Raw genomic sequence first — 18095 nt, forward strand, 5'->3', positions numbered from 1 at the left:
CGTTACCAGCAAGCACCTTTACTTGTTCCGTAATACATCATCCCGCAACTAACTCATTAGTTGCAATGCTTGCAAGGCTTCAGTGATGTGTATTACCGAGAGGGACCAGAGATACCTCTACGACAATCAGAGTGACAAATCCTAATCTCGAAATATGCCAACCCAACATGTACCTTTGGAGACACCTATAAAGCACCTTTATAATCACCCAGTTATGTTGTGACGTTTGGTAGCACACAAAGTGTTCCTCTGACAAATGGGAGTTGCATAATCTCATAGTCATAGGAACATGTATAAGTCATGAAGAAAGCAATAGCAACATACTAAACGATCGGGTGCTAAGCTAATGGAATGGGTCATGTCAATCAGATCATTCAACTAATGATGTGATCCCGTTAATCAAATAACAACTCTTTGTCCATGGTTAGGAAACATAACCATCTTTGATTAACGAGCTAGTCAAGTAGAGGCATACTAGTGACACTCTGTTTGTCTATGTATTCACACATGTATTATGTTTCCGGTTAATACAATTCTAGCATGAATAATAAACATTTATCATGATATAAGGAAATAAATAATAACTTTATTATTGCCTCTAGGGCATATTTCCTTCAGTCTCCCACTTGCACTAGAGTCAATAATCTAGATCACATCGCCATGTGATTTAACATCAATAGTTCACGTCTTTATGTGATTGGTTCACATCTCCATGTGACTAACACCCAAAGGGTTTACTAGATTCAATAATCTAGTTCACATCACTATGTGATTAAGACCCAAAAAGTGATCATGTTTTGCTTGTGAGAGAAGTTTAGTCAACGGGTCTGCCACATTCAGATCCGCATGTATTTTGCAAATTTCTATGTCAACAATGCTCTGCATGGAGCTACTCTAGCTAATTGCTCCCACTTTCAATATGTATCCAGATTGAGACTTAGAGTCATCTGGATCAGTGTCAAAACTTGCGTCGATGTAACCCTTTACGACGAACCTTTTGTCACCTCCGTAATCGAGAAACATATCCTTATTCCGGTAAGGATAATTTTGACCGCTGTCCATTGATCTACTCCTAGATCACTATTGTACTCCCTCTCTTAACACAGTGTATGGTATACAATAGATCTGGTACACAGCATGGCATACTTTATAGAACCTATGATTGAGGCATAGGGAATGACTTTCATTCTCTTTCTATCTTCTGCCGTGGTCGGGCTTTGAGTCTTACTCAACTTCACACCTTGTAACACAGGCAAGAACTCTTTCTTTGACTGCTCCATTTTGAACTACTTCAAAATCTTGTCAAGGTTTGTACTTATTGAAAAAACTTATCAAGCGTCTTGATCTATATCTATAGATCTTGATGCTCAATATGTAAGCAGCTTCACTAAGGTCTTTCTTTGAAAAACTCCTTTCGAACACTCCTTTATGCTTTGCAGAATAATTCTACATTATTTCCGATCAACAATATGTCATTCACATATACTTATCAGAAATGTTGTAGTGCTCCCACTAACTTTCTTGTAAATACAGGCTTCACCGTAAGTCTGTATAAAACTATATGCTTTGATCAACTTATCAAAGCGTATATTCCAACTCCGAGATGCTTGCACCAGTCCATAAATGGATCGCTGGAGCTTGCATATTTTGTTACCACCTTTAGGATTGACAAAACCTTCTGGTTGCATCATATACAACTCTTCTTTAATAAATCCATTAAGGAATGCAGTTTTGTTTATCCATTTGCCAGATTTCATAAAATGCGGCAATTGCTAACATGATTCGGACAGACTTAAGCATAGATACGAGTGAGAAACTCTCATTGTAGTCAACACCTTGAACTTGTCGAAAACCTTTTGCAACAATTCTAGCTTTGTAGATAGTAACACTACTATCAGTGTCCGTCTTCCTCTTGAAGATCCATTTATTATCAATGGCTTGCCGATCATCGGGCAAGTCAACCAAAGTCCACACTTTGTTCTCATACATGGATCCTATCTCAGATTTCATGGCCTCAAGCCATTTATCGGAATCTGGGCTCATCATCGCTTCCTCATAGTTCGTAGGTTCGTCATCGTCAAGTAACATGACCTCCAGAATAGGATTACCGTACTACTCTGGTGCGGATCTCACTCTGGTTGACCTACGAGGTTTGGTAGTAACTTGATCCGAAGTTACATGATCATCATCATTATCTTCCTCACTAATTGGTGCAGGAGTCACAGGAACAGATTTCTGTGATGAACTACTTTCCAATTATGGAGCAGGTACAGTTACCTCATCAAGTTCTACTTTCCTCCCACTCACTTCTTTCGAGAGAAACTCCTTCTCTAGAAAGGATCCATTCATAGCAACGAATGTCTTGCCTTCGGATCTGTGATAGAAGGTGTACCCAACTGTCTCCTTTGGGTATCCTATGAAGACACATTTCTTCGAATTGGGTTTGAGCTTATCAGGTGAAACTTTTTCATATAAGCATCGCAACCCCAAACTTTAAGAAACGACAACTTTGGTTTCTTGCCAAACCACAGTTCATAAGGCGTCGTCTCAATGGATTTTGATGGTGCCCTATTTAACGTGAATGCAGCTGTCTCTAATGCATGACCCCAAACGATAGTGGTAAATCGGTAAGAAACATCATAGATTGTAGTATATCCAATAAAGTACGGTTATGATGTTCGGACACACCATTATGCTGTGGTGTTCCAGGTGGCATGAATTTGTGAAACTATTCCACATTGTTTTAATTGAAGACCAAACTCGTAACTCAAATATTCGTCTCCGCGATCAGATCGTGGAAACCTTATCTTCTTGTCACGATGATTTTCCACTTCACTCTGAAATTCTTTGAACTGGTTAAATGTTTCAGACTTATGTTTCATCAAGTAGATATCCCATATCTGCTCAAATCATCTGTGAAGGTCAAAAAATAATGATACCTGCTGCAAGCCTTAATATTCATTGGACCACATACATCAGTATGTATGATTTCCAACAAATCTGTTGCTTGCTTCATTGTTCCGGAGAACGGCGTTTTAGTCATCTTGCCCATAAGGCATGGTTCGCAAGCATCAAGTGATTCATAATCAAGTGATTTCAAAAGCCCATCAGCATGGAGTTTCTTCATGCGCTTTACACCAATATGACCTAAACAGCAGTGCCACAAATAAGTTGCACTATCATTATTAACTTTGCATCCTTTTGGTTTCAATATTATGAATATGTGTATCACTACGATCTAGATCCAACGAACTTGTTTCATTGGGTGTATGACCATCGAAGGTTTTATTCATGTAAACAGAACAACAATTATTCTCTGACTTTAATGAATAACCGTATTGCAATAAACATGATCAAATCATATTCATGCTCAACGCAAAAAACCAAATAACACTTATTTAGGTTCAACACTAATCCCGAAAGTATAGGGGAGTGTGCGATGATGATCATATCAATCTTGGAACTACTTCCAACACACATCGTCACTTCACCCTTAACTAGTCTTTGTTTATTCTGCAACTCCTGTTTCGAGTTACTACTCTTAGCAACTGAACCAGTATCAAATACTGAGGGGTTGCTATAAACACTAGTAAAGTACACATCAATAACATGTATATCAAATATACTTTTGTTCACTTTGCCATCCTTCTTATCCGCCAAATACTTGGGGCAGTTCCGCTTACCAGTCCCTTTGCAGTAGAAGCACTTAGTCTCAGGCTTAGGACCAGACTTGGGCTTCTTCACTTGAGCAGCAACTTGCTTGCCGTTCTTCTTGAAGTTCCCCTTCTTCCCTTTTGCCCTTTTCTTGAAACTAGTGGTCTTGTCAACCATCAACACTTGATGTTCTTTCTTGATTTCTACCTTCGTCAATTTTAGTATCGCGAAGAGCTCAGGACTTTACTTTCGTCATCCCTTGCATATTATAGTTCATCACGAAGTTCTACTAACTTGGTGATGGTGACTAGAGAATTCTGTCAATCACTATTTTATCTGGAAGATTAACTCCCACTTGATTCAAGTGATTGTAGTACCCAGACAATCTGAGCACATGCTCACTGCTTGAGCTATTCTCCTCCATCTTTTAGCTATAGAACTTGTTGGAGACTTCATATTTCTCAACTCGGGTATTTGCTTGAAATATTAACTTCAACTCCTGGAACATCTCATATGGTCCATAACGTTCAAAATGTCTTTGAAGTCCCGATTCTAAGCCGTTAAAATGGTGCACTAAACTATCAAGTAGTCATCATATTGAGCTAGCCAAACGTTCATAACGTCTGCATCTGCTCCTGCAATAGGTCCGTCACCTAGCGGTGCATCAAGGACATAATTCTTCTGTGCAGCAATGAGGATAAACCTCAAATCACGGATCCAATCCGCATCATTGCTACTAACATTTTTCAACACAATTTTCTCTAGGAACATATCAAAATAAACACATGGAAAGCAACAACGCGAGCTATTGATCTACAACATAATTTGCAAAATACTACCAGGACTAAGTTCATGATAAATTTAAGTTCAATTAATCATATTACTTAAGAACTCCCACTTAGAAAGACATCCCTCTAATCCTCTAAGTGATTACGTGATCCAAGTCAACTAAACCATGTCCGATCATCACGTGAGATGGAGTAGTTTCATTGGTGAACATCGCTATGTTGATCATATCTACTATATGATTCACGCTCGACCTTTCGGTCTCCGTGTTCCGAGGCCATATCTGTATATGCTTGGCTCGTCAAGTATAACCTGAGTATTCCGCGTGTGCAACTGTTTTGCACCCGTTGTATTTGAACGTAGAGCCTATCACACCCGATCATCACGTGGTGTCTCAGCACGAAGAACTTTCGCAACGGTGCATACTCAGGGAGAACACTTCTTGATAATTAGTGAGAGATCATCTTATAATGCTACCGTCAATCAAAGCAAGATAAGATGCATAAAAGATAAACATCACATGCAATCAATATAAGTGATATGATATGGCCATCATCATCTTGTGCTTGTGATCTCCATCTTCGAAGCACCGTCATGATCACCATCGTCACCGGCGCGACACCTTGATCTCCATCGTAGCATCGTTGTCGTCTCGCCAATCTTATGCTTCCACGACTATCGCTATCACATAGGATAAAGTAAAGCAATTATTGGCGCTTGCATCTTATGCAATAAAGAGACAACCATAAGGCTTCTGCCAGTTGCCGATAACTTCAACAAAACATGATCATCTCATACAATAACTTATATCTCATCATGTCTTGACCATATCACATCACAACATGCCCTGCAAAAACAAGTTAGACGTCCTCTACTTTGTTGTTGCATGTTTTACGTGGCTGCTACGGGCTTAAGCAAGAACCAATCTTACCTACGCATCAAAACCACAACGATAGTTTGTCAAGTTGGTGCTGTTTTAACCTTCGCAAGGACCGGGCGTAGCCACACTCGGTTCAACTAAAGTTGGAGAAACTGTCACCCGCAAGCCACCTATGTGCAAAGCACGTCGGGAGAACCGGTCTCGCGTAAGCGTACGCGTAATGTCGGTCCGGGCCGCTTCGTCCAACAATACCGCCGAACCAAAGTATGACATGCTGGTAAGCAGTATGACTTATATCGCCCACAACTCACTTGTGTTCTACTCGTGCATATAACATCAACATATAAAACCTAGGCTCGGATGCCACTGATGGGTTTCGCAGTAATTTCAAAAAATTTCTACGCACACGCAAGATCATGGTGATGCATAGCAACGAGGGGGGAGAGTGTGATCTACGTACCTTGTAGATCGACAATGGAAGCGTTTGGTTGATGTAGTCGTACGTCTCCACGACCCGGCCGATCAAGCACCGAAACTACGGCACCTCCGAGTTCTAGCACACGTTCAGCTCGATGACGATCCCCGGACTCTGATCCAGCAAAGTGTCGGGGAAGAGTTCCGTCAGCACGACGGCGTGGTGACGATCTTGATGTACTACCGTCGCAGGGCTTCGCCTAAGCACCGCTACAATATTATCGAGGACTATGGTGGAAGGGGGCACCGCACACAGCTAAGAATATGATCACGTGGATCAACTTGTGTTCATGGGGTGCCCCTTGCCTCAGTATATAAAGGATGGAGGAGGAGGAGGCCGGCCAAGGCAATTGGTGCGGCCAGGATGTGGAGTCCTACTAGGACTCCAAGTCCTAGTAGGAGTCCACCAAGAGGGGAGGAAGGGAGAAGGAAGTAGAGGAGAAGGAAAGGTGGCCGGTCCCCTTTTCCCTAGTCCAATTCGGACTAGAGGGGAGGGGGGTGGCGCAGCAGCCCCTTGGCCCTTTTTCCTCTTCCCACTAAAGCCCATCAAGGCCCATTGCTTCTCCCGTAACTACCCGGTACTTCGAAAAATACCCGAATCACTCGGAACTTTCCGATGTCTGAATATAGTCGTCCAATATATCGATCTTTATGTCTCGACCATTTAGAGACTCCTCGTCATGTCCCCGATCTCATCCGAGACTCCGAACTCCTTCGGTACATCAAAACTCATAAACTCATAATATAACTGTCATCGAAACCTTAAGCGTGCGGACCCTACGGGTTCGAGAACAATGTAAACATGACCGAGACACGTCTTCAGTCAATAACCAATAGCGGGACATGGATGCCCATATTGGCTCCTACATATTCTACGAAGATCTTTATCGGTCAGACCGCATAACAACATATGTTGTTCCCTTTGTCATCGGTATGTTACTTGCCCGAGATTCGATCGTCGGTATCTCAATACCTAGTTCAATCTCGTTACCAGCAAGTCTCTTTACTCGTTCCGTAATACATCATCCCGCAACTAACTCATTAGTTGCAATGCTTGCAAGGCTTAGTGATGTGCATTACCGAGAGGGCCCAGAGATACCTCTCCGACAATCGGAGTGACAAATCCTAATCTCGAAATACGCCAACCCAACATGTACCTTTGGAGACACCTGTAGAGCACCTTTATAATCACCCAGTTACGTTGTGACGTTTGGTAGCACACAAAGTGTTCCTCCGGCAAACGGGAGTTGCATAATCTCATAGTCATAGGAACATGTATAAGTCATGAAGAAAGCAATAGCAACATACTAAACGATCGGGTGCTAAGCTAATGGAATGGGTCATGTCAATCAGATCATTCAACTAATGATGTGATCCCGTTAATCAAATAACAACTCTTTGTCCATGGTTAGGAAACATAACCATCTTTGATTAACGAGCTAGTCAAGTAGAGGCATACTAGTGACACTCTGTTTGTCTATGTATTCACACATGTATTATGTTTCCGGTTAATACAATTCTAGCATGAATAATAAACATTTATCATGATATAAGGAAATAAATAATAACTTTATTATTGCCTCTAGGGCATATTTCCTTCACCTGGGTCCTCTAACGACGGCAAGATGTGGTCTTTCCGGTGCCTCGTGCCATTGGCCGAGTGTACGGTTCCTATCAGATGCCGATGCAGTCCGGGAGCCAAGGTTGGGCGTTGCAGGGGCGACGTTGGAGAGGTGACGGGAGTGATGGGTGGTGCCGATGTAGTTGGGCCGCCCGTCACCGGCAGGGGTGCCGGACATCGACTTGGTCCGCTTCCGCTTCACCTCTTCTCCGACCTGCTGGCTCCCTGATCGATCTGGTCGGTTCAGTCGCTGCAGCCTTCTTGGCGGTTGGAGCTTGTCGGTTGGTACATATCTTGCAGCCATGGAGGGCATGTGGTGCGTCTTGTTTCTTAGGCGGCGGCCCGGTGGTGGGAGCTGTGGTGCTTGTGGGCTGAGCTTGCTGCTCAGGTGCGGGTGGTTAGCGACCATGGCTGTGTGGGCGGCGTGGTGGCTGGCGTTGTGGCGATCTGTGCTGGGGAAGTTGGAGTTTGTTGCCGGGGCGAAAACCTTGTCTAGCTTGGCCAGGCCGACGGAGGCGGCGCCCGCGGACGTCGTTATCTTCCTGAAGTCTTCGTTGTGGTCACCCCTTTCTCCTCGTCGTGCTCCGGATGAAAATCTAGATCTTTGGATCGGGCGGTGGCGGCGCTTTAGTGTCGTGTCCTTCTTGAAGGCACTGTCTTGGAGCTCTCAGTTCGTCGTCATTCAACTTCACCTTTCACGTGTTCTTCGGGAAGAGCTCCGATGGCTCTTTAGTGTCTACCTCATGTTGTTCGGGGTGTTGTTGTTGTAGGCCTTTGGCACCTATGCACCCGGCCTTGGGTGAGTGTGTTGATGTGTTGTGTTGTGGGTTGTCTCGATCGGTTGTGGATTGGTGCTTTATATATAAAGCGGGGCGAAAGCCTTTTTCGATAAAAGTCAAACATTTTACATTTGATCAAATTTGTAGGGAGATATATCAAAATCCATAATATTAGATCGGTATGATTAGATTCATCATGAAATGAATTTCCATAATTTTTTTGTTTAACATTGTGGATGTTGATAGTTTTGCTCTCAACTTGGTCAAAATTAAAGAAATTCAACTTTTTAAGAAACTAATACCCTTATAGTTTGGAACTGATGAAATATTTAGTTTGACGGGTGGGGGAGATGATGGATTGTGTTTATTTTTATTTATAATGCAATGATTTGGTGGGCCTTTCATGGTTGATTATATGTTATCCACTAACCGACTTATATTTTTGAGGGGAAATTTCTGTGTCGGTGGCTCTCTATATATTAGTGCTACAGTATCACATGATTTTTTCTAGAAGGTGAGAGAGTGCGTGGGATTGATATGTTTTTATAGGCTGGTTGTTGTTGATTGATTTCATAAATTGTTGGCACAGTCAAAATCGTAAGTCAAATCCAAAATTGAATAGCTCAATGGATAAAAAAAAGCTCAATTGAATGAAAGAAGATTCAAAAATTAAGGATGAGAGAACTTGAGAAGACCCGGTCAAAATTGGATACCCCAATTCTAAATTCAATACCTCAATTAATTATGAGGCGTTAAAAATTAGGAAGTATAGTGTATGATATAAAAGAATTAAATGGAAAAGCTTTGAGAAATTGTTTACCGTGTCAAAATCGGGTGACCCTATTCTAATTGAAGACCTCAGTTGATTGTGGGCTCTTTAAAATTAAGGAACATAGTGTTATAGAGGATGTTATAGATCAGCAAGCGATCAGTGACTTAAACGATTTCTCATGCCCATGCGTTTGTGAAGTGTCTTTTTGGTTTTGTGCATATAATTGATCAGCCTGAAATGTTTTATGGCTTAATATTGTAAAATTAGCGACGATACCTTTCTACTGTGCCATGCAAGTTCCTGACTTTATTAATTGGTCACATTTCAGCATGCATATGTAACTTTTTTTACACGGAAAATCTATTTGTGCATTTTAGTTTGTATTGGCTACTTTAGTTTTGCATTAAAAAAATGCTTTAGAGTCTGCCACACCTCAATTTTCTTTCGTCCTCCGCCACTGTCCTTAGCACTGACATTAATAAGTATAGCTGATGTTGTTCCCCCTCATGAATGGCCTTTTATATCACCTTTCTAACTCAGCCCATTGAAATCTCCATTCTCTGATACTCCCTCCATCCCAAAATTCTACATCCGTATCTAGACAAATCTAAGACAAGAATTTTGGGACAGGGGGAGTACATTGAAACAGCGACGATGTTGAATTTGCTCGGATCAACACTTCTATGCCTCATGTAGTCATTTCAGCCTTAACTTTGAGAGCATTAGATGTGTACTTAATTCAGATTGTATCACATGAAACTGACATACAACAGAGCATCATGCTTTTATCCGCGGCCATTGCTGCCATTGAGGTGTTAAAAACATATACAGAGTATGAGACTGTGTTGTTTCATGGAAGTACTTACTGATATCAGCTTCCTTCGCATGATTAATTGATGTTGTTTCACATTCTTATATTTCAGTGTTTCTCTTGAGAGGTCTGTGCTCTTGCAATGCGCTGAGAAGGGCACTACACATGACAACAGGCTTCATTGCAGGTCTGTGCCAAGATCTTGAGACAGCATATATAGCAGACCAGAGGTGATTTGGCTGGAGTCACAGTTAATGGAACTCATATTCCATCTTCTGAATGAAAAGAACAACTGTGCGTCGCTGCCCCCAGTCGCCTCATTGTGGTATTAATCCTCTGCTGAGCATCGACATCGACTGCAGGTGCACTGACATGGCTGTGCATCTGGATGTTGATATCTGAAAAGCAAAGGGAGATTCGTTTAAACAAGAGATGACTTGCTTACTAATCTGTATAGTGAGTTGAGATGACAAAAACCTTTTCTAAGTAAAGCATGGATCAAATATACAGTATAGTTGACTTGCTTACTAATCTTGTTTCAAAGATGTTGCAGTCCACTGGCTTTATCTACAGTCCTGAAACGAATCGTAACACAAGCGCAATATTACTTTTACTTTTGAGAAACCCTGTGCATTTGCTTGCATCTTGTATTATCGTGTTTGACAAAAGCACGGTGTCGGAGATTGCTAACCAAGACGTTCCAAAGACGATTCATGCAACTTCATGAAACCCCAGTTCACACAAAATTTCACATACTGAAATTCGTTAGCACACCTTGCACCGTAACCAGAGCCTCTGGTAACCTTCAGTTCTCAGATTTCCACACAAGTCTTAATTCAGAAAGATGTAGACAACAAACACAAGTATTACAAAAGGAACCGACCCACACTTGTGAATATGATAATCCTACGGGAAAACAAAATAGATGGTATAGACAGGAACAACAAATCCGACTTAACCATCTTCAGACTCGAACACTGTCGCGGAAGGAACAACAGCGGTCTTCGTCATGGCAACACAAAACACACACGGAGGATGCCAAAGACCATCGCCGGTTCTTTTCCCACCTAGGGGCGCATCGGCCTTGTTATCATCCCGCCAATGAGGATTTCGCTACAGAGTTCCACATTGCAGCATACCAAAGTCATATACCTAGAAGTTCCTTTCCCCCTCTGTATTGTTGCATCTACTGCAAAAAGGATGTTAAAAAGACACAATTACGTTGAATGGTTTGATATAAAAGGTTATTGTCGTGTATACATCTCATTTTCAAAACTTAATGCAACTGTCCCTCAAAAATAAAAACTTAATGTAACTAAACATGATGCCAGGCCTTTATAAAATGTTGTCTTTTATCTATGTCTAAATTTTCAGAGCAAATGAACTGAACATGATGCCATTTATTGTTGTTGATCTTCCCCCAGTGTTATCTACAGTTTTTTAATTATTGTTGTCACGAAAGCCACTTAAAGTTCATTCACAGATTTGACGGTGTAGCACGAGAACCAAGTGAAGGAGCAAGAAGCGGGCACATACCTGGAGCTAAATGTCTTCCATTCCCTGAGGTGGGTATAGTGCCGATATCATTATAAGATAATATATATATACTTGGATAACCATAAAAGGCTAAGAATATGACAATGCTAGTCTTCTCCCAAATGATTGATGGTGCACCAATGCTTCTCCCTGCATAAAGAGCTATGTAAGAAATTTGAGCAAGCACGTGTGAATTCTGTTTCATCTCACTGTTCTAGTCTGAAACTCATAGTTTATTATGGCCTTTGCTATGAAAGGAAACAAGAAAATTTTCAATGTGTACAATACAGAAAACAGAAGTACATTCTGACCTAAGAGGCAATCATTTCTTGGGCCTATCAGATGTGTACATGAGTACAAAAGTTTCACCAAGCAACAGTAATAATAGCGCCCGGTTTGATGTCTCTTCAGGGACTTCACTTTGATCAACCAATAGTCATCACATGCGGATCTGGTGTAACTGCCTGCATACTTTGCTCTGGTCTAGAAATCTGGCATGTTCTTGGATATTATCACTGAGACATCGACTCTGCCAAGCAGGTGTCTAACAATATTTCTTTACAGGGACTCTATAGAATTGGGAAGCATGACATTCCAGTTTACGACGGATCTTGGACAGAGTGAGAAGCGAAGCCAGATAATGATTATCCAAAAGTTATATCCACTGGCTCTTAAATCAACCATTCCGAAGCTATGAATGCAGTCATTGCATCCTGCAGCATTCAGCTCAGATTTTCAGCACAATGGCATTTCTCCGTGGCAAGATTTGCAAAGGTTATGAAACAGAAATACCTATTGTACTATGGTCAATGGCTATAGGCCGATAATGAAGAAACCCTATGTCAAACTTTTGAGACATCAACATTAATTTATAATTGTGTTGTATTAATGTTACTATTGTAATGTTACTATTGAAGAGATCTTAAACTGAAAACAACATTAATATCAATTGATTTTGTTTCAGAGTTGTGACTGTTGATTGTGATGCTTGCACAGCCTCCCTTGTCTGCAACAGTGCAACCAAATGAGTTGTGTGCAGCAAGTGCAGAGCAACTGATCAAAATTTCATCTTATGCAAATTTCTTTTCTAGCACAAGGAAGTTAAACGTAAAATAGAAGTGACTGCTTAAACTTGAGCAATTGCTACTAAAATTACAACCAGGTACAGAAAGGGCACCACTCTGTCCTCCAGACTCCAGTGCATGTGGAGTGGTAATCAAAATCATGTCACAGTTGATCTATTCAATACACTTACGGATACTGACTGAAAAGTAAATGGAAGGTTATTGTGTTTATCCAAAGATTTAACTTACCCTCATATAACCGGGCAACAATTGCTTTTGCGCTCTCAAATGCACAACTCATCGTAGTGCATGCTCATTAAGATGAAGCTCTGCACCACGTAATGACATGAACCGAGCACATAATTTCATTAGCACCTAATCTGCAACACAACCCATTCCTGTCTTGCATATTCTTTCTACTGAACATTCAGACTGTGTTTCCCATCTTCCAGATACATGAAGCTACATACAACAGTAAAGCTTGAGGCTCTCAAGCAAATTGCACAGAAGTGGCACTACTGAATTCAGCTATCACTGAAACAGATTCACCAGTGCGTCTGATATCAAAAAGCCCAAATCAACCAGCACATGTCTCTTTCTGGTGTACTTCTGTAACCCCAGCAGCACTCTCTTGATTGCTGAACATTTTAGATTCTCCACTGTCCTTCTGAAGATCATCAGCAACCATAAAGGCACGAACATCATCCTTGTGATCTATCCAGCTGTATCCACGACCTTTGACAACTCCACGGCTAATCATCAATGCCCTAATGCCTGATGCATCCCCATGTCGGCCTAAGGAAGCATATATGTTTGACAAGAGAACATAGGGTGATGGGTTCTTTGGATCAAGGTGGAACAGGTGCTGCGCGGCACATTCCCCCAATTCAGCATTGTGATGTACAGCACATGCAGCAAGTAGAACTTCCCACACTATAGGATCATCTTTGTATGGCATCTGTTCTATTAGTGCCTCCACTTCAACAAGCCGACCCGCTCGCCCCAATCCATCTATGAGACAAGTGTAATGCTCAGCCAGTGGTGTAATTCTGTAAGTACTCTTCATGGAATTAAAGAATGCAATGGCTTCATCTACGAGCCCGGAGTGACTACATCCTGTTAGGACGGCAATGAAAGTGACACTATCTGGCCGCTGTTCTGTAGTTAACATATACTCAAATAGTTCAACGGCCTTTTCTCCAAAACCATTCTGAGCATATCCATGTATCATCTCATTCCATGCAACTATATTCTTAGTCACCATGCTGTCGAAGGAAAGACGTGCATCGTCCATGTTGCCACATTTAGCATACATATCAATCAGGGCACTACCCACATAGACATTCTGATCATAACCATCTTTCGCAACTTGTGCATGTATCTGCCTACCTTGAGGTACGGAAGGAAGTCTTGCACATGAATTAATCATGGTAGCATAGGAGGAGGATGTGGGCATCATTCCATTTTGTCGCATCTGCTTGAAGAAATCAAAGGCCTCTTTGTTGAAAGAATGGATAGCCAAACCTGAGATCATGGAATTCCAACACACCACATCTCTCTCTGTCATCCTGTTGAAAATGCTCCTGGCAATACTAATCTGTCCACATTTTGCATACATATCGACCAAACCACTAGCGACGAACATGTCATTATGCAACAGGAGTCTTATTGAAGCAGAATGAACTTGTGCTCCAAGGTTCAAATTCCCCAATCTTGAGCATGAACTGAGGATCATGGCCAGAGTTGTTCGGTCAGGCTGCACATTTTGATGCTGCATTTTCCTAAACAACTCGATTGTTTCTTGATGCAGTTCCTCCTGGCAGTAACCAGACAAAAGTGTGTTCCACGTAGTCAAAGTCGGCCTTGATATATTGTCAAACATTGCACGAGCAGATGGAACATCCCTCGCCTTAATACAGGACGCGAGCATGTTACTGTAAGTGACCTCATTGGGCTCAGAGCCCGACTCTACCATCATGTTCAATACTTCCAAAGCCTTCTCATAACTGCCCGCCTGGCCAAATCCAGTTATAAGGATGTTCCAAGAAACAATACTGACGCTGGGCAATGAGTCGAACACCTTGACAGCCTCGTCCATTTGCATGCACTTGGTGTACATATCGATCAAGGAGTTCCCCACATGCTGGTCTGCCCCATAGCCTTTTCTGACGATCAAGGCGTGAATGCACTGCCCAAGCTGGAACGCGCGAAGAACATTGAACTCGCTGGCGCCAGCTTGTGCGCACGAGCCCAGAACACTTGACACGGCCACGGGATCAACTCGTACCCCACTCCTGCACATCCTGGCGAACAACCTGAGCGCATCGTCCACGGACCCAGTCTGTGCCAGCCCTCCCATCATCGCCGTGAACGACACCTCGTTCGGGCGAGCCATCCGGTCGAACAGCCGCACAGCATCCCCGACGCTGCCGCACTTGGTGTACATGCCAAGGAGCGCGTTCTCCACGAACAGATTCTCTTCAAGCCCGACCTTGACTACGAGCCCATGGCAGCGCCTCCCGTCCTCGAGCGCGGCCATGGAGCCGCAAGCGCTGAGCACGCTGGCGAGCGTGAAGTGCGTCGGGACGAGGCCCTCCCGCAGCATCCCTTCGTAGAGGCCCAGCGCCTCGCCCGCGCGCTCGGACCGCGCGAGCGCGGAGATGACGGTGTTCCAGGAGACGACGTTCGGCTCGGGCATTTCGTCGAGCAGCGTCCGGGCCGCGTCGAGGTCGCCCGCGCGGCTGGCCGCCGAGAGCGCCGCATTGTAGGAGTAGGCGTTGGGGTGGGGCAGGGTGCGGAAGGCGCGGAGGGCGTCGCGCGGGAGGCCGGAGAGCGAGTAGAGCTCGACCAGGCGGTTGAGGAGGAAGGTGTCGGCGGCGAGGCCGCCGGCGAGGACGCGCGCGTGTGCAGCCTTGGCGTGGGCGCGGCTGGGCTTTGGGTTCCGCTTGATGCAGGCTTGGAGCACGCCCGCGAGCTGGGCCGCCCGGTTCGCCATCTGCGGCGCGGGAGCTAGGGCCACGTCTTCTATACTCCCCCCCTCCTTCCCAAAATACCTAATACTCCCTCTGTAAAAAATACTACGTATAAAAGTATTTAAATCACTTACTCTCTGTTCACTTTTACTCCCTCTGTTCCTAAATATAAGTCTTTTTAGACATTTTAAATGAAATACAATATATGAATGTATGTAGACATATTTTAGAATATAGATTCACTCATTTTGCTCCGTACGTAATATTTGAGAACAAAGGAAGTATACCCAAGCCTCTATATCTGGGAGCTTTTTCGATCCAAGATTCATCCACTTGGAAGAAAAAGACTTTTGGGTAAATTCCTATGGGGCACGTGTATTATTTTGGTAGCTGGTTGTGTACAAACGCGTTGTGGATTCAGGTTTTCATTTGAAATTTTTTGAATTGGCGTGATGGTTCTTTTGGTTTGTTTAGCATTTTTGATTGCATGTGGGGCAGGCTGGCGTGGTTGTTCTTCTTATATGCTTTATTTCTTCCAATTTTACTGGCCGTTGGATTTCGTTTGTGTCCTGTCGGGTCAGTTTTCGTGTCGCTATCTGCGCTGATTTTGTTGAGCCGCTGTTGGTCCAATTGTGCCGTCCCTTTCTGTTGTTCGGCCGCTGTTGGTCTATTTGTGTTGTCGCTATCCCCACCCTTTTCGAGATTTGTCAGGATTTGCAAATACGCGGTGCCATCGTTCTTTGTCAGGGAGCAGTGCCGCTTTCCATACCTCGGTGACTCTGTCTATGTTGTGCTAGCGGTGCCGCTGTCGACGTTGCTTTCGGACGTTGCTGATCAGTGCACACTCTCTCGTGTCTTCCGGTGATTTTCGTGGTCGCTTAGTGATAGTGATGGTTCGTCCTACTTCCATCCGTGCTGGTCCGCGTCGCCGGGTCGCCAAGCAGCACCGGCTGCTCATGCCGTGCAAGAGCCAAGAGATGGCGACGCGGCTAGCTGTTCCTACATGCAAGTCCAGGCCTACGACGCGACCGCCGCGACAGGCCCGTGCTCGGCTGCAAGAAGCTAGGCTGTGACGAGGCCTACCGCTTCATCGCCGGCTGGGGAAGATTCTTGATGCAGAATGGCTCGGACGTGGATAGCGACATGATGGCCGAGGACCTAGAGTCGGCCATGGTGGACCTGTGGGCGTTCCGGTTGTCGGCGCTGGAGGTGGGCGTCACCGGTAGCAGGCCAAACGCAAGTGGTGGCCGGCTACGGAGGTTGACGTGCGCGGCGACGGTCGTGCACCCATATAGTCTGCCTGCTACGTCGCCATCGTTGGGACGCCGGGCCGGATGTGACGCCCCCGATTCAATCGTACAATAATCATACATGCAAACGTGTACGATCAAGATCAGGGACTCACGAGAAGATATCACAACACAACTCTACAAATAAAATAAGTCATACAAGCATCATATTACAAGCCAGGGGCCTCGAGGGCTCGAATACAAGAGCTCGATCATAGACGAGTCAGCGGAAGCAACAATATCTGAGTACAGACATAAGTTAAACAAGTTTGCCTTAAGAAGGCTAGCACAAACTGGGATACAGATCGGAAGAGGCGCATGCCTCCTGCCTGGGATCCTCCTAACTACTCCTGGTCGTCGTCAGCGGGCAGCACGTAGTAGTAGGCACCTCCGGTGTAGTAGGAGTCGTCGTCGACGGTGGCGTCTGGATCCTGGGCTCCAACATCTGGTTGCGACAACCAGGTAGAAGGGATAGAAGGAAAAGAAGGAGAAGCAACCGTGAGTACTCATCCAAAGTACTCGCAAGCAAGGAGCTACACTACATATGCATGGGTATATGTGTAAAGGCCATATCGGTGGACTGAACTGCAGAATGCCAGAATAAGAGGGGGATAGCTAATCCTGTCGAAGACTACGCTTCTGGCAGCCTCCGTCTTGCAGCATGTAGAAGAGAGTAGACTGAAGTCCTCCAAGTAGCATCGCATAGCATAACCCTAACCGATGATCCTCCCCTCGTCGCCCTGTGAGAGAGCGACCACCGGTTGTATCTGGCACTTGGAAGGGTGTGTTTTATTAAGTATCCAGTTCTAGTTGTCATAAGGTCAAGGTACAACTCCAAGTCGTCCTGTTACCGAAGATCACGGCTATTCGAATAGATTAACTTCCCTGCAGGGGTGCACCACATATCCCAACACGCTCGATCCCATTTGGCCACACACACTTTCCTGGGTCATGCCCGGCCTCGTAAGATCAACACGTCGCAGCCCTACCTAGGCACAACAGAGAGGTCAGCACGCCGGTCTAAATCCTATGGTGCAGGGGTCTGGGCCCATCGCCCTTTGCACACCTGCATGTTGCGAACGCGGCCGGAAGCAGAACTAGCCCCCTTAATACAAGAGCAGGCTTACGGTCCAATCCGGCGCGCGCCACTCAGTCGCTGACGTCACGAAGGCTTCGGCTGATACCACGACGTCAAGTGCCCATAACTGTCCCCGCGTAGATGGTTAGTGCGTATAGGCCAGTAGCCAGACTCAGATCAAATACCAAGATCTCGTTAAACGTGTTAAGTATCCGCGAACACCGACCAGGGCCAGGCCCACCTCTCTCCTAGGTGGTCACAACCTGCACTGTCGCTTCGCCACAAAGATCCACACAGAGGGCCGTTGGGACAAAGGTCCTTTCAGCCCCCAATCCGTGAATCACTCGCGGGTGCTCCACAAGCCGACCCGACTTTAGTC

General features: G+C 44.4%; 1 protein-coding gene across 3 annotated transcripts; it reads right to left on the minus strand.

Annotated features, from left to right (window-relative positions):
• Nucleotides 1–10589: 10589 nt before the first annotated feature.
• Nucleotides 10590–15364, minus strand: LOC123132417 (pentatricopeptide repeat-containing protein At4g20770). 3 transcript variants are annotated; one of them, XM_044552206.1, is made up of 4 exons: nt 12627–15364; nt 11625–12026; nt 11314–11463; nt 10590–10963 (listed from the first exon to the last, which is right to left on the minus strand). In XM_044552206.1, the coding sequence occupies exon 1, from the start codon at nt 15073–15075 to the stop codon at nt 12955–12957; it is 2121 nt and encodes a 706-aa protein (XP_044408141.1). In that variant the 5' UTR covers nt 15076–15364; the 3' UTR covers nt 10590–10963; nt 11314–11463; nt 11625–12026; nt 12627–12954. The 3 variants fall into 3 exon arrangements, with proteins under 3 accessions (XP_044408141.1, XP_044408140.1, XP_044408143.1); XM_044552205.1 differs by having other exon boundaries at nt 10590–10966; XM_044552208.1 differs by lacking the exon at nt 11625–12026 and having other exon boundaries at nt 10590–10966.
• Between the last annotated feature and the right edge of the window lie 2731 nt (nt 15365–18095).

The sequence above is a fragment of the Triticum aestivum genome, chromosome 6A, assembly GCF_018294505.1.
Source record: "Triticum aestivum cultivar Chinese Spring chromosome 6A, IWGSC CS RefSeq v2.1, whole genome shotgun sequence".
Taxonomy (NCBI): Eukaryota; Viridiplantae; Streptophyta; class Magnoliopsida; order Poales; family Poaceae; genus Triticum; species Triticum aestivum.

Excerpts from the sequence above, each read along its gene's own strand:
- LOC123132417 (XM_044552208.1), bottom strand. The coding sequence starts at position 15,075 with ATGCCCGAGCCGAACGTCGTCTCCTGGAACACCGTCATCTCCGCGCTC.